Source organism: Acomys russatus, chromosome 5 (genome assembly GCF_903995435.1).
Source record: "Acomys russatus chromosome 5, mAcoRus1.1, whole genome shotgun sequence".
In the NCBI taxonomy this organism is placed as follows: Eukaryota; Metazoa; Chordata; class Mammalia; order Rodentia; family Muridae; genus Acomys; species Acomys russatus.
The window spans coordinates 45,239,265-45,253,965 of record NC_067141.1 but is presented as its reverse complement, the minus strand read 5'-3'; the positions used below and the strand labels follow the sequence as shown (position 1 = coordinate 45,253,965).

The following is a 14,701-nucleotide window of genomic DNA, read 5'->3' as shown; positions in this document are numbered from 1 at the left end:
TGTAGACCAGGCTGGCCTCGAAATCACAGTGATCCGCCTGCCTCTGCCTCTGCCGAGATTAAAGGTGTGTGCCACCACGCCCGGCTGGAGGTGGGACTTTTAAAAATACAGATAAGAGCTGCTGTGTGCTGGTGAGCTCAGGGAGCATCACTGTCGTCGTCATCATCATCATCATCATCGCACTATGTAACCCTTGCTGGCCTGGAACTTGTTATGTAGACCCAGCTGGCCTCAGACAGCCGCCTGCCTCTGCCTCCCAAGTGCTTGTTTTAAAGGCATGTGTCACTGGGCCCAGCACAGCATCAGTATTTCTTTTAACCTCTCCTCATGATTTTGCTCTGCAGCCAGAACTGAGAACTCGGAAATTAAGATTAAACAAAACTACAACTTGACGACTGAAAAATAAGAGTATGTACTCTCATCAGTCTCAGCTTAACAGCTTGGAGGTGTTTGGATTCTTAGCAATAACTGGCAGTTTAGTTAACAAGCCTGGACCACCAGTGGTAAAAGCCCATGGCGAACATTATACGTGACTCGAACAATAGCAAAACACAACTGTAGTGATAATGAAACACCCCTCAGAATTCTGGCCCTATAGCCCAGGCAGGGGCTTCTCATACCCAGGGGGTGGCAATGGCTCCCGCAGGCATAGCCAGGCAACTGACTGGAGGAGGAGTGGGCAGCTGTGAGATGTCTTCTGTCAGTAACTCATTTAAAATGGCCATAGGTACCAAAGAAACGGGAGCCTCATTTTAGGACTTGGCCAGGTTACTGATGACAAAAAGACAGTGAGTGATAGAAATCTTAAGTGTTCTGGAAAAAGAAAAGCATTCACTCAGTGCACTAATTCTACTTCTACACTACACTAATTCTACACACAGGGTTGAATATGTAGGCAATCTTAGTAGCTAAGGTGAACTATATTGGAAAATAAGTAACTCAACGCTTTTGAAATTTTACTAAAATGAATTTTGAAAGTAGTTTCGTTCACAGCTATCTATATTACTCGGGCAAGCAAATCCTTTGTTATTGTTGTTGTTTGGTTTTTTGAAACAGGGTTTCTCTGTGTAGCTCTAGCTGTTCTAGAACACACTTTATCGACCAGGCTGGCCTTGAACTCATATAGATCCATCTGCTTCTGCCTCCCGAGTGTTGGGACTAAAGGTGTGCACCACCACTACTGGCTGCAAATCCATACTTTTATTTGTGTTTCCAGTTGCTTTTAGAAAGCACAGCTCTGAGCAGCATATCCGGCTAAGTAGCTGAGCTCTCCAGCCACTTAGCTTCCCTGTCAACAATGAGTGGAATCATGATTTCTGATTGACAATGGAGGCCGCCCACACCTTTAGGTGTTTTCCCAAAGTGTAACTCCTTCATCTGCTGGGAATCTGGTGGGCACAAGCAGAGACCCGGCGTTTTGGGTACACGCACTGGCTTGAGGAAGTGACAATGGAACTTCTGGTTTTGGCAAATACCCTTTTGAGGGGAACGTGTGTGGCTTGGATAGAGGCCCAGGACCTATCAATCCTCTTGGGATTCTGCTCCAGGTGAAGGCACATAGTCAGGTACATGAACAGTTATTTCCAAGAAGAGGAACCCTAGGGCTCTGTGACAGTCCAGAGCCACAGCTCAGCCGTTCCTAGCATCCCTGAGAACAGCTCCAAAGGCTGCTGACAATGTATCTAAAGTGGGCACTCACTCAGAAATTACAGCACTGGATAGAGTGGATTAAGAATCAAATTCTCTTTCACCACAAACCCCACCAACATTTAATTATATACCCTCCCATGACTTGACCCAGAAATCCCAGGCTGACAGGCTGCATTAACTACAGCTGCGTTACAATGCGCCCTGGACAGGCTCTTCCCAGAGAAGCTAAGGTCCTCTTTCCCTCCCCAGCCCTTGGTAGCCTTGACCACAGCTGAACCCTGAGCACTTCCTTCTTGCCTAGCATTATCTCCACAGGTGATCGTTTGCATTTCTGCCAGGAATACCTTGGCTTCCAACACAGAGGACAAGTTATTCACGGCACCTCCTTATGTGTCTTTGTTGCAGCACTATATTTTCTATACAGTTGACATTTAATGTTCAGCTATTAACCAACATGAATTAGATGGGGGTAGGGCAGTGCAAACTATAAACATTTTTAATTTAATATGAATGAATCTCCAGCTCAGGAAAAGACACAACGTTAGCTTTCTGCATTGCCAGTGGCTGCATTTGCCATTCCTGTGGTCAGGGAGACAGAGGCAGGGGGATCTCTATGAGTTCTAGGCCAGCCTGGTCTACAAAGCGAGTCCAGACAGTCAGTGAAACCCTGCCTTGAAAAACCAAAAAAGAGCCGGGCGGTGGTGGCACACGCCTTTAATCCCAGCACTCAGGAGGCAGATCTCTGTGAATTTGAGGCCAGCCTGGTCTACAAAGTTAGTCCAGGACAGCCAAGGCTACACAGAGAAATCCTGTCTCAAAGAAGTAAAAAACAAAACAAAACAAAAAACCCAAAACTGAAACAAAGCATGCATGCGCGTGCACACACGCGCACACACACACACACACACACACACACACACACACACACACACGCACAGAGAGAGAGAGAGAGAGAGAGAGAGAGAGAGAGAGAGAGAGAGAAAGAGAGAGAGAGAGAGAGAGAGAATTACCAACTGCTAGCTTTTAGCCTGTCATCTGTTATATGCTTCAGGATTTGGTCAGAGAGTAAGTGTCAAAGTAAGACAGCATCTTTTTTTCCAGAATACTTTCTCAGTTCACTAATAACCCTTTAGGAAGATCAGTTCAAGAGAGCAGGATTTTCAAATACATGTCAAGTGAAGGGCTGCCAAAGGAGAGGGTGGAGTTAACCCTTTAAAGATCTTTCCTTCGGAGCTGAATGTCTTTTCCCAAGATCATTAACACATGACCAAATGACCTGGGTCTATAATTTCAATCGTTCAAGGGTTGGTTATCACTTAAAACAAAGACCTATGTTTATTTTTAGAAGTGTGAGTATGTTGCCTACATGAATGTATGTGCACCATGTGCAATGCCAGGCGTGTAGAGGTCAGAAGCGGATGCTGGACCTCCTGGAGTTGGAGTTATAGATGGTTATGAACCATCATATGGGTGTTGGGAACTGAACTTGGAAACTGCCAAGAACAGTATGTACTCTTGACCACTGAGCCATCTCTCTAGCCCTGTTTTGGTTGTGAGACTTTAGGTTGTGCAACCATCTCTCCAGCACAACTAGGTCTTTAAAAAAAAAAAAAAAAAAAAAGATAAGATCTGACTTTTTACTTCTGGCTAGCCTAGAACTCACTTATATAAACCAGGCTATCTTAAACTCAGAGACCCACTTGTCTCAGCCCTGTGCGTGTGGAGATTAAAGATGTGGGCCCAGAAGAAGATGTCCAGCAGAAATCATTTCTTTCTTTCTTTCTTTTTCTGAGACAGGGTCTTATATACACTAGGGCTAGCCCACTACTCCTTCCATAGCTGAACTTCTGATCCTCTCGGACATCTGCCCAAAACTGGGCATGAACTTCTGGAATATTGAGATTATAGGCAGGGATGGATCAGCCCACCTGGTTTAGCTACCACTTTTGAGAATAAGAGAAAAATTATGCACTGATTTTTTTTTAAAAGCCAAAGCATAAAAATATTCGCAAGGTTATGCCTGACTCTAGATTAAGAAGTTCTGCCACAGGGCTGGGGTGCAGCTCTGTGGCTGAGAGCATCCCCAGCAAGGACCAGGGTTCATTTTAAGTACAGATACCAACAGCCCTCTGCTGTACACCCATTTATTCCAACACGCTCCTAAGACTGGAGGGTTTGTTTGGGGATGGGATAGGTAATGGGTCGTAGCAGATAATACATGTTTAAATATATTCAGAGGAACATCCCCAGCTGAAAGGGATGGGCAGCCTTTTACACACTGCTACTTCTGTAGAAGAATTCTGCCGGGAGGGAACCTGGGAGAGAAAGTCTTCTCTTTGGACACAGACACAGGACTCAAGACTGCAGAGTCAAATCCCCAGGACAGCCAGAACCAATCAGCTCTCCCAACTTCCAGGCCAGCAGAGGCCCCACCTTACCCCAGGTCATTTAAACACTGCAGCATTCCCGGAATACTTGCTTTGGCTTATTTTGATGCTCTTCTGGCATTTTAAAAAGTGTTGCAAAAGGAAAAACAGATACCAAGTACAAGAAAGGAAGAGGCAGCTAACTAGAAACAAAACTCTGTAACAATTTCATTTCCCTGCTCTTGTTTGGTTAGATTTTCTCCTACAAACTTTCACAGCTAAGAGAAGGTGTTCCAAGTTCATAAACGTTTTGAAGGGACCCAAGAGAACCAAGAATGCAAACGAGAGGCTGTTTAAGCAGCAGCTCCTTTGAGTGTAAAGATGAATTTCCTAAACAAAACAAAACCCATGTGGCAGGCAGTTAAGTTCTGTTTGTATCTGCACAGGGATAGTTAGACAGCTAAGATATTTTTAGGGTATTTGTAACTCTGAGTCACTTGTCTAGAATTTTCTTCCACTTTCCAGAAGGAAAAAAAAGAAAAGAATGGATGGAAGAAAAAAGGGAAGAAAGAAAAGACAATCCACACCTTAAATCAGTATAATCCCAGCGGTATAAAGGAAAAAGGAAACTTATTTCTTAAGGTTTCTCTTTCATCCCCGACCCCGCCCAAAGACAGGAGTGTCCTTTCTCATAGGCAGGCACAGTGCACACTTGTAAAGCTAGACTTGGGAAGGCTGGGTCAGAGGATCTAGTTTTAAAAGGCCAGCCTGATCCACACAGTGAGGGTCTGTCAAGAGGAGCAGACCTCTGCCTGCTTCAACTGTACCAGAGAAACAATACTTCTAGTCAGAACCAAGTTCTGCTGTGTCAAGTCATGGCACACCGTCCCTCAAATCCTGGGAGAATGTTTATGGCCACTTGGGTGAGAAAAATACATAGGAGAATAGCACAATTCTACATGGGGAACATAGCATGACTTGGGACTCAAATTTTGTCAGAAAAGGAAAGCATGCTTCTAAAATACAAGCTACACACCTGCACTCTCGTACACAGCTGGTACACAGAGGGCACTTACTGTCTCCTGTTCTTCTAAAGGGCTAACTTACAATCACACTCCCAATGGCATTTTACACACAATGAGAATATTCAGGGTGATGACGTGATTTAAAATTAACAGTTTGGCTGGGCGTGGTGGCGCACATCTGTAATCCCAGCACTCAGGAGGCAGAGACAGGCGGATCGCTGTGAGTTCGAGGCCAACCTGGTCTACAAAGTAAGTCCAGGACAGCCAAGCCTGCCTTGAAAAACAACAACAACAACAAACAAACAAACAACAGTTTGCAGTCAGGCAGGGTGGTGCACATCTTTCTTCACAGCATTCAGGAGGCAGAGGCAAGTGGATCTCTAGTTCCAGGCCAGTGTGGTCTACAAGTGAGGTCTAGGACAGCCAGGACTACACAGAGAAACTCTGTCTCAACCCCCCCCCCCAAAAAAATTGAGATTAAAAGGGGAGGAGGCTGATGAGGGGGCTCAGTGGGTTGTTTTCCCCCTGAGACAGGGTTTCTCTGTGTGGCCTTTGCTGTCCTGGAACTCTCTTTGTAGACCAGAGTGGCTGCAAACTCATAGAAGTCTGCCTGCCCCTGCTTCCTGAGTGCCTGGAATAAAGGTGTGTGCCACCATGCCCAGCAAGACAGCAAAGGTCACTTTTGCTTTTGAGGACCTGGTTCGATTCTTAGCACCTACATAGTGACTTACAAACATTTACAATTCTGGGTTCAGGGGATCTGATGCTCTCTTCTGACCTTTGCAGGGACCAGTCATTTCTGAATGACATACATTCAGGCAAAACACTCACACATCTAAAACTGAAAGTAAAAATTAAAAAACAAAAACAAAAAACAAAGGTTACTTGCACAAGCTTTGCTGGCAGCTTTTCTCAGCAAGCCCATGTCTGGAAGAAGGGAGGCATCAGTGGCAGTAGTTATCTTTTAGTCCTTAGGCTCTGCGCTGCAGACTGTGCCCTGTTCTCCTCTTCCAGCCTCTGACTCTTCATCACAACCATGTGAAGGCACACAGACAACTTCTGTTTGCAGACAGAATCTGGACTCAGACTGCCTGGTGACTATGGATCCTCTGAGACCTGTCAGACCCGATTCCTTATTGTTTTTTTGTTTTTAAGGATAAGCATGTACGAACAAATGCCTTTCAGCAATGACGTGTATTCTATACTGTGCGAGCGATACTCTGGGTTACAAGGTAGGTGTGGTGATCCAGTGTCCTGTGACACTTCCTTCCACATGGCTTGCAGATATTAAGAATGCTACGGATGTACCTTCCTCTACCAAGCTGCCTAATGTCCAATGTGGAGTAAATTCTTGACCTAATTCCTGCCTTATCAGATCTTGGTTACAACACATATGTGGCATGAGTTATAAACAGCCTATAAGGTCGCTCTTGGGTGCTCTGACAGGGGTCACCACTATGACTAACCACCTGCCGCAGATCTCATGTACTGATCTGACCCTACAGGTGTCCACTGTAGGGTCAGACGACATGTGGGCTAGACGACGGGACACAGCCCAAAACATACCATGGCAGTCAAATGAAATGTCTGGTCTCCATGCTCAGGGGGGTCACACAAATTGTTCCAGGGGTACAGCAGAGTATGTGAAATAGCAACCCAAGTTTGGGGAGGAGGAGGAGGAAGGCTGAGAAGCACATGTTTTCATAAGCCCCTCTGTCATCTACATCTGAGGTACTGATGAAGTTTGTTCTGACATCATGATTTTTTTTTTTTTTAGGGTGAGGAGGCAGACATGTAAACCCACATGTGGATCTATTCCTGTTTATTCTAAAATGACTCCTGTGAGTCTCTGAATTCTAGAAAAGGCAAAAACCACATAAACATCAGTTGTCATGTGCATTTTTTTTCTTTCCCAATGAACTCTGTCCTATAGCACAGATACCAAAAGCTAATAATCATTCAGGTTTGAAAGCATACACCTAGAGAGATATAGAAAGGGTATATGTTTGTCTACTTTCATGGCTGTCCTTTCTGAATAGAAAGGGGCTCACTGAGATGTCTATGGGTGTCTTACTAATATTATACCCTGCCCCAAATTAACTCGATGTGCACCCCTCTCCCTAGGTAATGTTGGTTCAAGAGAACTACAGCACCAGGGATTGGAAGCCCAGGATTGTGCCCAGGCCTAGTTGGGCACTGTGTACTGTCAGGGACTTAGAGCACCAGGTTCCAAGCAAAGTCACATTAGTGAGTCTCTTGGGGAAATGCTACATCCCAAATATTCCAGGGTGACTGCTCAACGACTAGCTTCAACCTAAAGAAGAACAGATTAACAGGAATCAACGAATATGAGAAAGGCAAGAGTGTACGTGCCTGTCCACATGAGCAAAGGAAAACACCCCTGTGGTCAGTTCTTGCTCATGGGTCCCTTATCTCAGAAGCATACTTTCCACTCCAGACACTTCACTCCCTGGCCCCATAACTGGAAGCAGAGTCACCATAATACTTTCTGCTTCTTCACCTAACACAGCTCTCCTGTCTTTTGCTTGTGGCCAGGTGACCCGAGCAGGGAGGCACTTCCGGTTGAACTCCTTTAAACTACCCTCAGAGCCTGTGCCTGTGCTGAGACGAAGCGGTGATTCCAAGGTTATTTGACATCTTAACACGTCGTCCAAGTGCCTGCCCTCTCACAAAATGTCAACCGAGAACACTTCCCTCTAGAATTTTGAATTGGACATATACTGATAATTATGCATATAAATGATACGGGAGTTTTAAAAGTGGTTCTGTATAAAATGAGCAAATACATAAGCAGAAGACAGACACGAAACATCACATAGTGCCTCCGAGGACACCTCCAGGGCAGCCAGGCCTCGTGGACCGGCTTACCTGTGTTAGCCTGAAGCCAGAGGCCAAAGGAGCTAGCTATGAGACACTGATGAGCAGCCAGGCTGTTTAGGTCGCTTATTTCTGTTTGCCTTCAACTCATTAACATCCCAAAGCTTTCTCCATGACTCAAAAGAATGGTTCCAGCAGCTAAGGGGGGAGGGGAGTCAGAGGGGGGTGGTGGGGGCTTGGGGGTTTGGGGTAGGGGTGGGGGGAGTGGAAGCCTTACTTCTTAGAAAGACATTCTCCTTAAGGTCTGAATGTGTTCCCAACAACATGAGGTGCAAACTCTCTCCCTCTGAATGGACTGAAGTCACTATTCTAGAAATGGGTACATTCTTGCTCCATCTCACCAAAGTCTTTGCTATGATAGAGCGAAACAGCCCTTGCTGAAAGTTGGTGCCACGCTTTGGCCTTCCTGGTCTTCAGAGCCCTGAGCTACACAAACCTCTATTCCCTCTAAGTCTCCCCATGCCCTGATTCTCAGGCCCCACCTACCTGTGATTGTACCCAGACTGGTTTTCTGGAACTCGGGGTTCCTGAGCTCTTCAGTGCTTGCAGACTTCATGACAGAATTGATGGACGACAGGGTGCTGATGAGCTGTGAATTGAGGGAGCCGATCTGTGAATGAGGCTCCCCAAAAGCCTCCGCCAGCTCACTGTAGTTCTCGGCCAGCAACGTCTGTTGCTCTGCCAGCAGCTTCTGCACGCGCTCAATGTAGTGATCCAAGCCAGTCATCACTCCAGATGCAACCCGAGGCTGAGGAGCATCCTCTAGGAGATCGCCTACAGGCTCGCTTCCAACACCCACGCTCCTCCGGCTGCCCATCAGCCCCACAGCCAACTGTGGAGGACCACACGCTATGGTTCTCATTTTGAGACCGACTAGATAGCTGTCGTGAATATTTATCTGTCCCACACCCGACTCTTTGGTCTTCACAGCAGATGGCTTGTCAAACTCAGAACCGCCAGACAGCACAGTCCCAACACCAACAGACCGAGTCTTAGTGGAAGGGTTGATGTCTTTGACACGGCCTTCTCCTATGGCCACCGTTCGCATCTCCACAGTCTGGGTGCTGGTCTGCTTCTCCAGAGTGCTGAGGAAAGTGTTGGTGAAGGACTCCACCAGGGTGGCCGCCTCCGTGTTAGTGGCCTGGTCCACCTGCTCCAGATTTGTGCTGGTGTGCTGGTGTGTGGTATGAGGCACTGCCATGACAGCAGCTTCCTCTTGGCCTACAGCCTCCGTGTTCATGCTTCGAGAGGCGCACTCCTTGGGAAAGGAGACGATCACATCGACAGAGCAGTCGCCACAGCCAATGGACCGCACATCTTTGAGGTTCAGGTTTGTCTTCAGGAGTGTCAGGTCGCTTCCAGAAGCCTCTGTGTTGCTGCCTGTTTCACAGACGCTGACTTCCACACCCACACACCGGTCACAAGTCTCAACAGACCTCCCTATGCATTGGTCATGCATTCCCACCCTCTCCTTCACGACCCACCAATTCATAGGCAGCTCGGGGCCCACGACTTGATTTGTGAGGTCAGGATGGCAGGAGACGCCTACGCTACTCGTTGGCACAGAGGTCCCAACACATGAGTCCGTTGTGTCCACGTGACTGCCAACCATTTGGTCTCTGGTTGGCACCAGTGCCTCCACCGACTTGCTGAAGACAAGTGGCTGGGCCATTGTAGCCTTGTCAACTTTCTTCCTGGATCCAGCAGCCTGTAGTTCTTGCTTTAGCTTGGTCATCTCTCGGTCATGGGTAGTTTCTTTAAGCTGTACTTCCAAGCGGTAAATCTTCTCCTTTAAGGCCTCGATGGTCTGCTGCTGTAGCTCAATCTCTTTGTCAGCTTCCGTGATAACCCCGAGCATGGCTTCTGTCACACTGATGCCAAAATTCCTTGTCTCTGTGACTGTCCCCACAGCCGTATCCTTGCAGGACCTGAAGTCTCTGTGGTATATGACAATGTTGCTCATGCTCTCATCGCTACCCACAGCCACGGACTTGCGCTCCCGAGATGGGCACTGTCCGTTCTCCCTGAGCTCTGAAGCAGCCTCGCAGCTGCTCTCTTGAATCTTTTGCTCCAGCGCCTGCATGTCAGCCGTGAGCTGCCGGAACTCCCTGATCCTCTGTGTGCTCTGTTCCACACTCTCCATCTCCTCCTCCTCATAGTCGATGTATAATTCCCCGCCACCTCTCCGGGCTCGGGAAGGCAGTTCCAGCTGAGAGGCGTTGCCCGCGCTGTAGGACCGCTTCCGCACACCGCAGACGTCGTTCTGGGACGCAGACCTCTGGTTTTTCAGCTGCGAGGCCAACTGCCGTTTCTCTTCTTGCAAGACAGAGATCTTAACCTGCAGCACGGGGATGGTTCTCACCTGCTCCTCAAGTTCCTTCAGGCGTTTTAAGGCGACGGCCATCTGTTCTCGGATGTGCTGCAGGTGCATGGGGCTCACGTTGGTCACTGGGGTGGAGATCCCTGAACTCAATGGGCTGTGCCGGATGGAGCTCCCCATGGAGGAAGTGGTGGGAGCCGCTGGGACATAGCTGCTATAATCTCCGTTGCCTTGGTATCCGTTCTGAAGCTGATGCATGGCAGGGTTGTGGCTGCCAGAACTCATAAAGGACGGGAGGGAGCTCGTCGAGCCCATGCCTCCAAAACTGGCCAGCCTGGGCCTTCTGAACTCACCCGGTGCCATCTGCATGGTGACCCTCTCCTGTTCAAGTCTCCTCCGGGTCTCCATTAATGTCTTGGTGACATGGAGGTTGTGCTTTGGGGGTTGTGGGGAGGGAGGGGGCAGCAGCTGTCGACTTTCTGGGATGGCAAAAGTGGGTGAGGTCTCTAGCGGGGCAGGCGGCCGTGGGATTGGGGTTGATGTAACGTGGCTCCTGGCTAGGAGGAAGCTGGGACACTGCTTGCTGTCATCACTGGTGGAGGATGACAGAGACTCAGTGGAAGTCCACACACCTTGGTGACCGGGTGTGGCCCTGACTTCTGGACATGGTGCAGATGGCTTTCTCCTCTTCTGGATGTTCAGTTTCTTGATGGTGTTTCCCTTCTGTATGTCATCCACGTATTTGACGAAATCTAAGTCTAGCTGAAAACCGTAAGGGGTCTCCACAAAATATGGGTCTTTCTGCTCCTTGCTGTGGTCTCCGTTCAGAACTTCATCTGCTTTTTCTAAGAGAGAGAGAGAGAAGAAAATGTGACGACACATGCATTACATATTCAGATTACATGTACTATGTAAGAACAATTATCCATGAGTATAACACAAGCTGGTCTGATTTAAAAGTCGTCAGTCCTACTTTCTCAATGTCAGCTCTCTGAATGAAAAATGGAGAGACACTGCCCGTTACAATGGCACAAGTCTGAAGTCCTACATACCGGGGAGACAGAGGTAGGAGGAATCTAAGTTCAAGGCCAATCTGGGCAATAGAGAGAGAGAGAGATCTTATTTCAACATGAAAAGGAAAGATGGCTGTGGATATAGCTCAGGAGTAGAGCAATCTACACTACTAACCCCCGCCCCCAAAAGGACAATTTAAGCCAGGCGTGGTGGTGCACGCCTTTAATCCTAGCACTCGGAGGCAGAGGCAGGAAGATCGATGTGAGTTCGAGGCTAGCCTGGTCTACAAAGTGAGTCCAGGACAGCCAAAAAAAAAAAAAAAGGAAGGGGGGCAATTTAAGCACTCTACTCATAACATTATGAAACAATGGTCTTGAGAGCGATGCAAACATAATAATATTGGTACTAACAGCCTCACAGCATGGCTGTGTAGATTTCACTTGTCTTCTACAGTTCTCTGAAGGAAAAGAGAGCAGTTATTAAGGCTCTTATCTTACGCAGTGTCTACTTAGTCACAAAACACACTAAGTCAGCAGACTAAGAGTGGGTAGATGCATGGAGCCAGCATGTCAGTGTGTGTGTGTGTGTGTGTGTGTGTGTGTGTGTGTGTGTGTGTTCGTTCATTTTTCCGCGGGGTTGGTAGTCTTTCTCACCAGTGGCCAAGAGCCATCCAGTGTCTGACTATCTCCACATGACTCCATTTTGCCCTGACCCCCTTCTTGCTTCCAAGCTGGGGAGACCCAGGACAGGGGTGAATTCTCTGACAGCCTGGATGCAAGAACATGGTCAGAACATAGCTTCTCTCCCTACTTAAAACCGTCTCCCAACTGGAGCAAAGTTTTCCCCACTCTGCCCCGGTTTGCTTTTGACACAACATTCATTAACTCACAAATGCCTGGCTGTGTAGTTATAGGCAAACTAAACAGGTCTGAATGAAAGTTAAGAGCAAACCAGACTCCAACTTCGGGATCATGTGGTATTCAGTAAACGCTACTTTGGGCTAAACCAAACATTTAAAAAAAGGAAACACAGGGACCTTTCAAAGCACAGGACTCGATGCCCTTCTGAGCTATGCATTTCAAATGTGAAAAAAACGCAAGGTTGTTTTGTTTATTTAAACTGTAGGCTTAGGTCATATGTTTTCCTATGGCCACCCTGAGACCGTTTGTATTTTCAGAAAGATGGAAAAGACCAAAAGCTAGGAGAGAAAATGAGAGCTGGCTGTCCCCCTGCCCAAGTCCTGGCTATCCCTCTGCCTCCGCTATTGTCCTGCCCAAGGATGTGAAGGACACACTTAGCCTGCTGCCTGCCCTCTTAGCCCTGACCGCTGCTCCATATTATAGCTGATACTGAATGCTTTGTATGACTCTCCCCCCCCCCCCCGCCCCCCTTTGCCTCCACATTTTCCTTTCTTTTGAAACTCTGGGAAGCTTAAAAAGATTGCCAAAGAAGAATAAAAATGGGCCCATGTTCTTTGGGCCTCAATTTCAAAAGTACTTGGCTAGCTTGTGGGGTGAGTCCCCGAGTTCAACCATTCCATACCCACACACAACCCCCTAAACCCAAACCACCTCCACGGCAGCCACCACAACAAACCGTATTAAAACTGCTTAGGGTAAACGGTAGTAAGGAATTCTCTTTAAAAGAAGCGTCCCAGCAGGAGCTGACCCAGAGCGCCAGTGCCTGGAAATTTGAGCTCATGTTAACAGAATGTGTCTTCCTCTCTCCCTCTAACTCCGCGGGACAGTGCGCTAGCTCAAAATATGCAGCCAGACCTGTTTCCAGAACTGAAATTCCAAAGGAAGAAAGGAGAAAAGGACAGATCCCACCAGCTCAGGGTGTCGGAGAATACTTACCTGGGATCACAGTGCTGGGGTAGAGGAGGTTGGGGAGGGAGTCTCAGGGTCCAGCAGGGAAGTTGCTGGGGCCATCTGCAGGTCGCCCTAACCTCCTAAACACTCGGCCCAGCTTCCCTCGGCTCACCACAGCCCAAAAGTCTGCCCCTCCCCAGCTCACCTACCGCAGGCCCACAGCAGGACAGCCTCCAGCCGCCGCACCCCAGGCCCGGATTCCGCTCAGCTCCACTCCACTTAAGGGAAAGCCTGTCAACTTGAGCGCACACCTCCCAGGCCCGCAGGGACACCATAGGCCCAGCCTGGACCAATGAGGGCGCCCCGCCCCGTGGCCGGCTGCAAGGCACACTCAGCTGTCCGACATCCCCCTGTAGTCTTAATGAAAACAGGAAGCCGCCTTCTTCTTCGGAAAACCTGTGCTTCTCGGGACAGCTCTGCCCGAAGTCTAAATAAAGGCGGCAATGTGAGCCTCTCCACCGAGGGCTCAGCCTGCCCCCGGGGCCAGACACTTCATCAAAGAGTCTGTGTTCTGGAGGCAGGCCCAGCAAACTCAGCCCGGGTCACCTGAGGAAGGGCAGGGCCACAATTGGCCACTGTTCCCCAGCACTGAAGGGCACTACTCAGCCTAGATCCTGACAGGTGACCGGTAACCAACAGTTTTCCTCCAACAGCTGAGCCGTTGGAGGAAAATTAATGAAACAGTCCCTTTATCCAATGAGAACGAAGCAGGGCGTGCTTGCAAGAATATCACAGAGGGACTCTACAAAGTTTAAAAAGTCAATCATGTCTGAGGCGGTGGCAGCTGCCTGGCATGACTTCTTAAAGACGTTCCAACCTCAGTAGGGAAAGTGAGTGGATTCAGTGTCAGGTTTCAACCCCCCTTCCCCTCCCCCCCTCAGCACACTTTTCAGCAAAACTTAACTGTCCTGTGTTCAGCTACTTCCCAAGCTCAGCTAGTACAGATAACCAAAGGTCGGGGGTCATTCTGAATTATCCCCGAGTGACAGTTTGGACTTCTCCCCCAGGAAATCAGGGACAGTTAGAATTTAACCATGGCAGAATTCTTTCCCAAGCATTGGATCCCGGAGATTGAAAAGAACTCTGGAGCCCATATTTCTTTCTCTATCAACAACAACAACAACAACAAACCCAGATAGACAAATGCTCTTCCCCTCCCCCAAAAACAAGTGAATACTCTCAGTGTCATTTGTACAATTATCTCGGGTGCCAAGTATTCTACTATTACATTTGAAATAGCCAGTCTGACTTAAATATTTTCATTTAATTAACTTATTTATTCATTTGTAAAAAATAGTCTCATTACATAGTCCTTGGCTAACTTGGAACTCGCTGTGTAGACCAGGCTAGCCTCCAACTCAGAGATCTACCTGCCTCTACCTTCCCAAGTGTTTGGAAAAGAGTTGTAGCCATCACACCCAGGACCCAATCCCACTATTTTTTTTTTTTTAAATCTCCTCATTTCCAGTGTATCCAGTGTACCAGCAAACATATCTATGGCATTTATGGGGTCCACATTTATTTCTCAGTTTTCTGTACAAGTATGTCTTACTTTTT

The 14,701-nt window shown here is 47.9% G+C and overlaps 1 protein-coding gene across 1 annotated transcript in view; it reads right to left on the bottom strand.

Moving 5' to 3' along the window:
* The window catches only part of Kank1 (KN motif and ankyrin repeat domains 1), a 27,819-nt gene extending 14,375 nt beyond the window's left edge, over positions 1-13,444 (bottom strand). The window contains 3 exon segments of the mRNA XM_051146279.1: positions 8,426-11,104; positions 13,294-13,339; positions 13,342-13,444. Coding sequence (XP_051002236.1) covers positions 8,426-11,104; positions 13,294-13,339; positions 13,342-13,419 — 2,803 coding nt within the window. The 5' untranslated portion in view covers positions 13,420-13,444.
* Between the last annotated feature and the right edge of the window lie 1,257 nt (positions 13,445-14,701).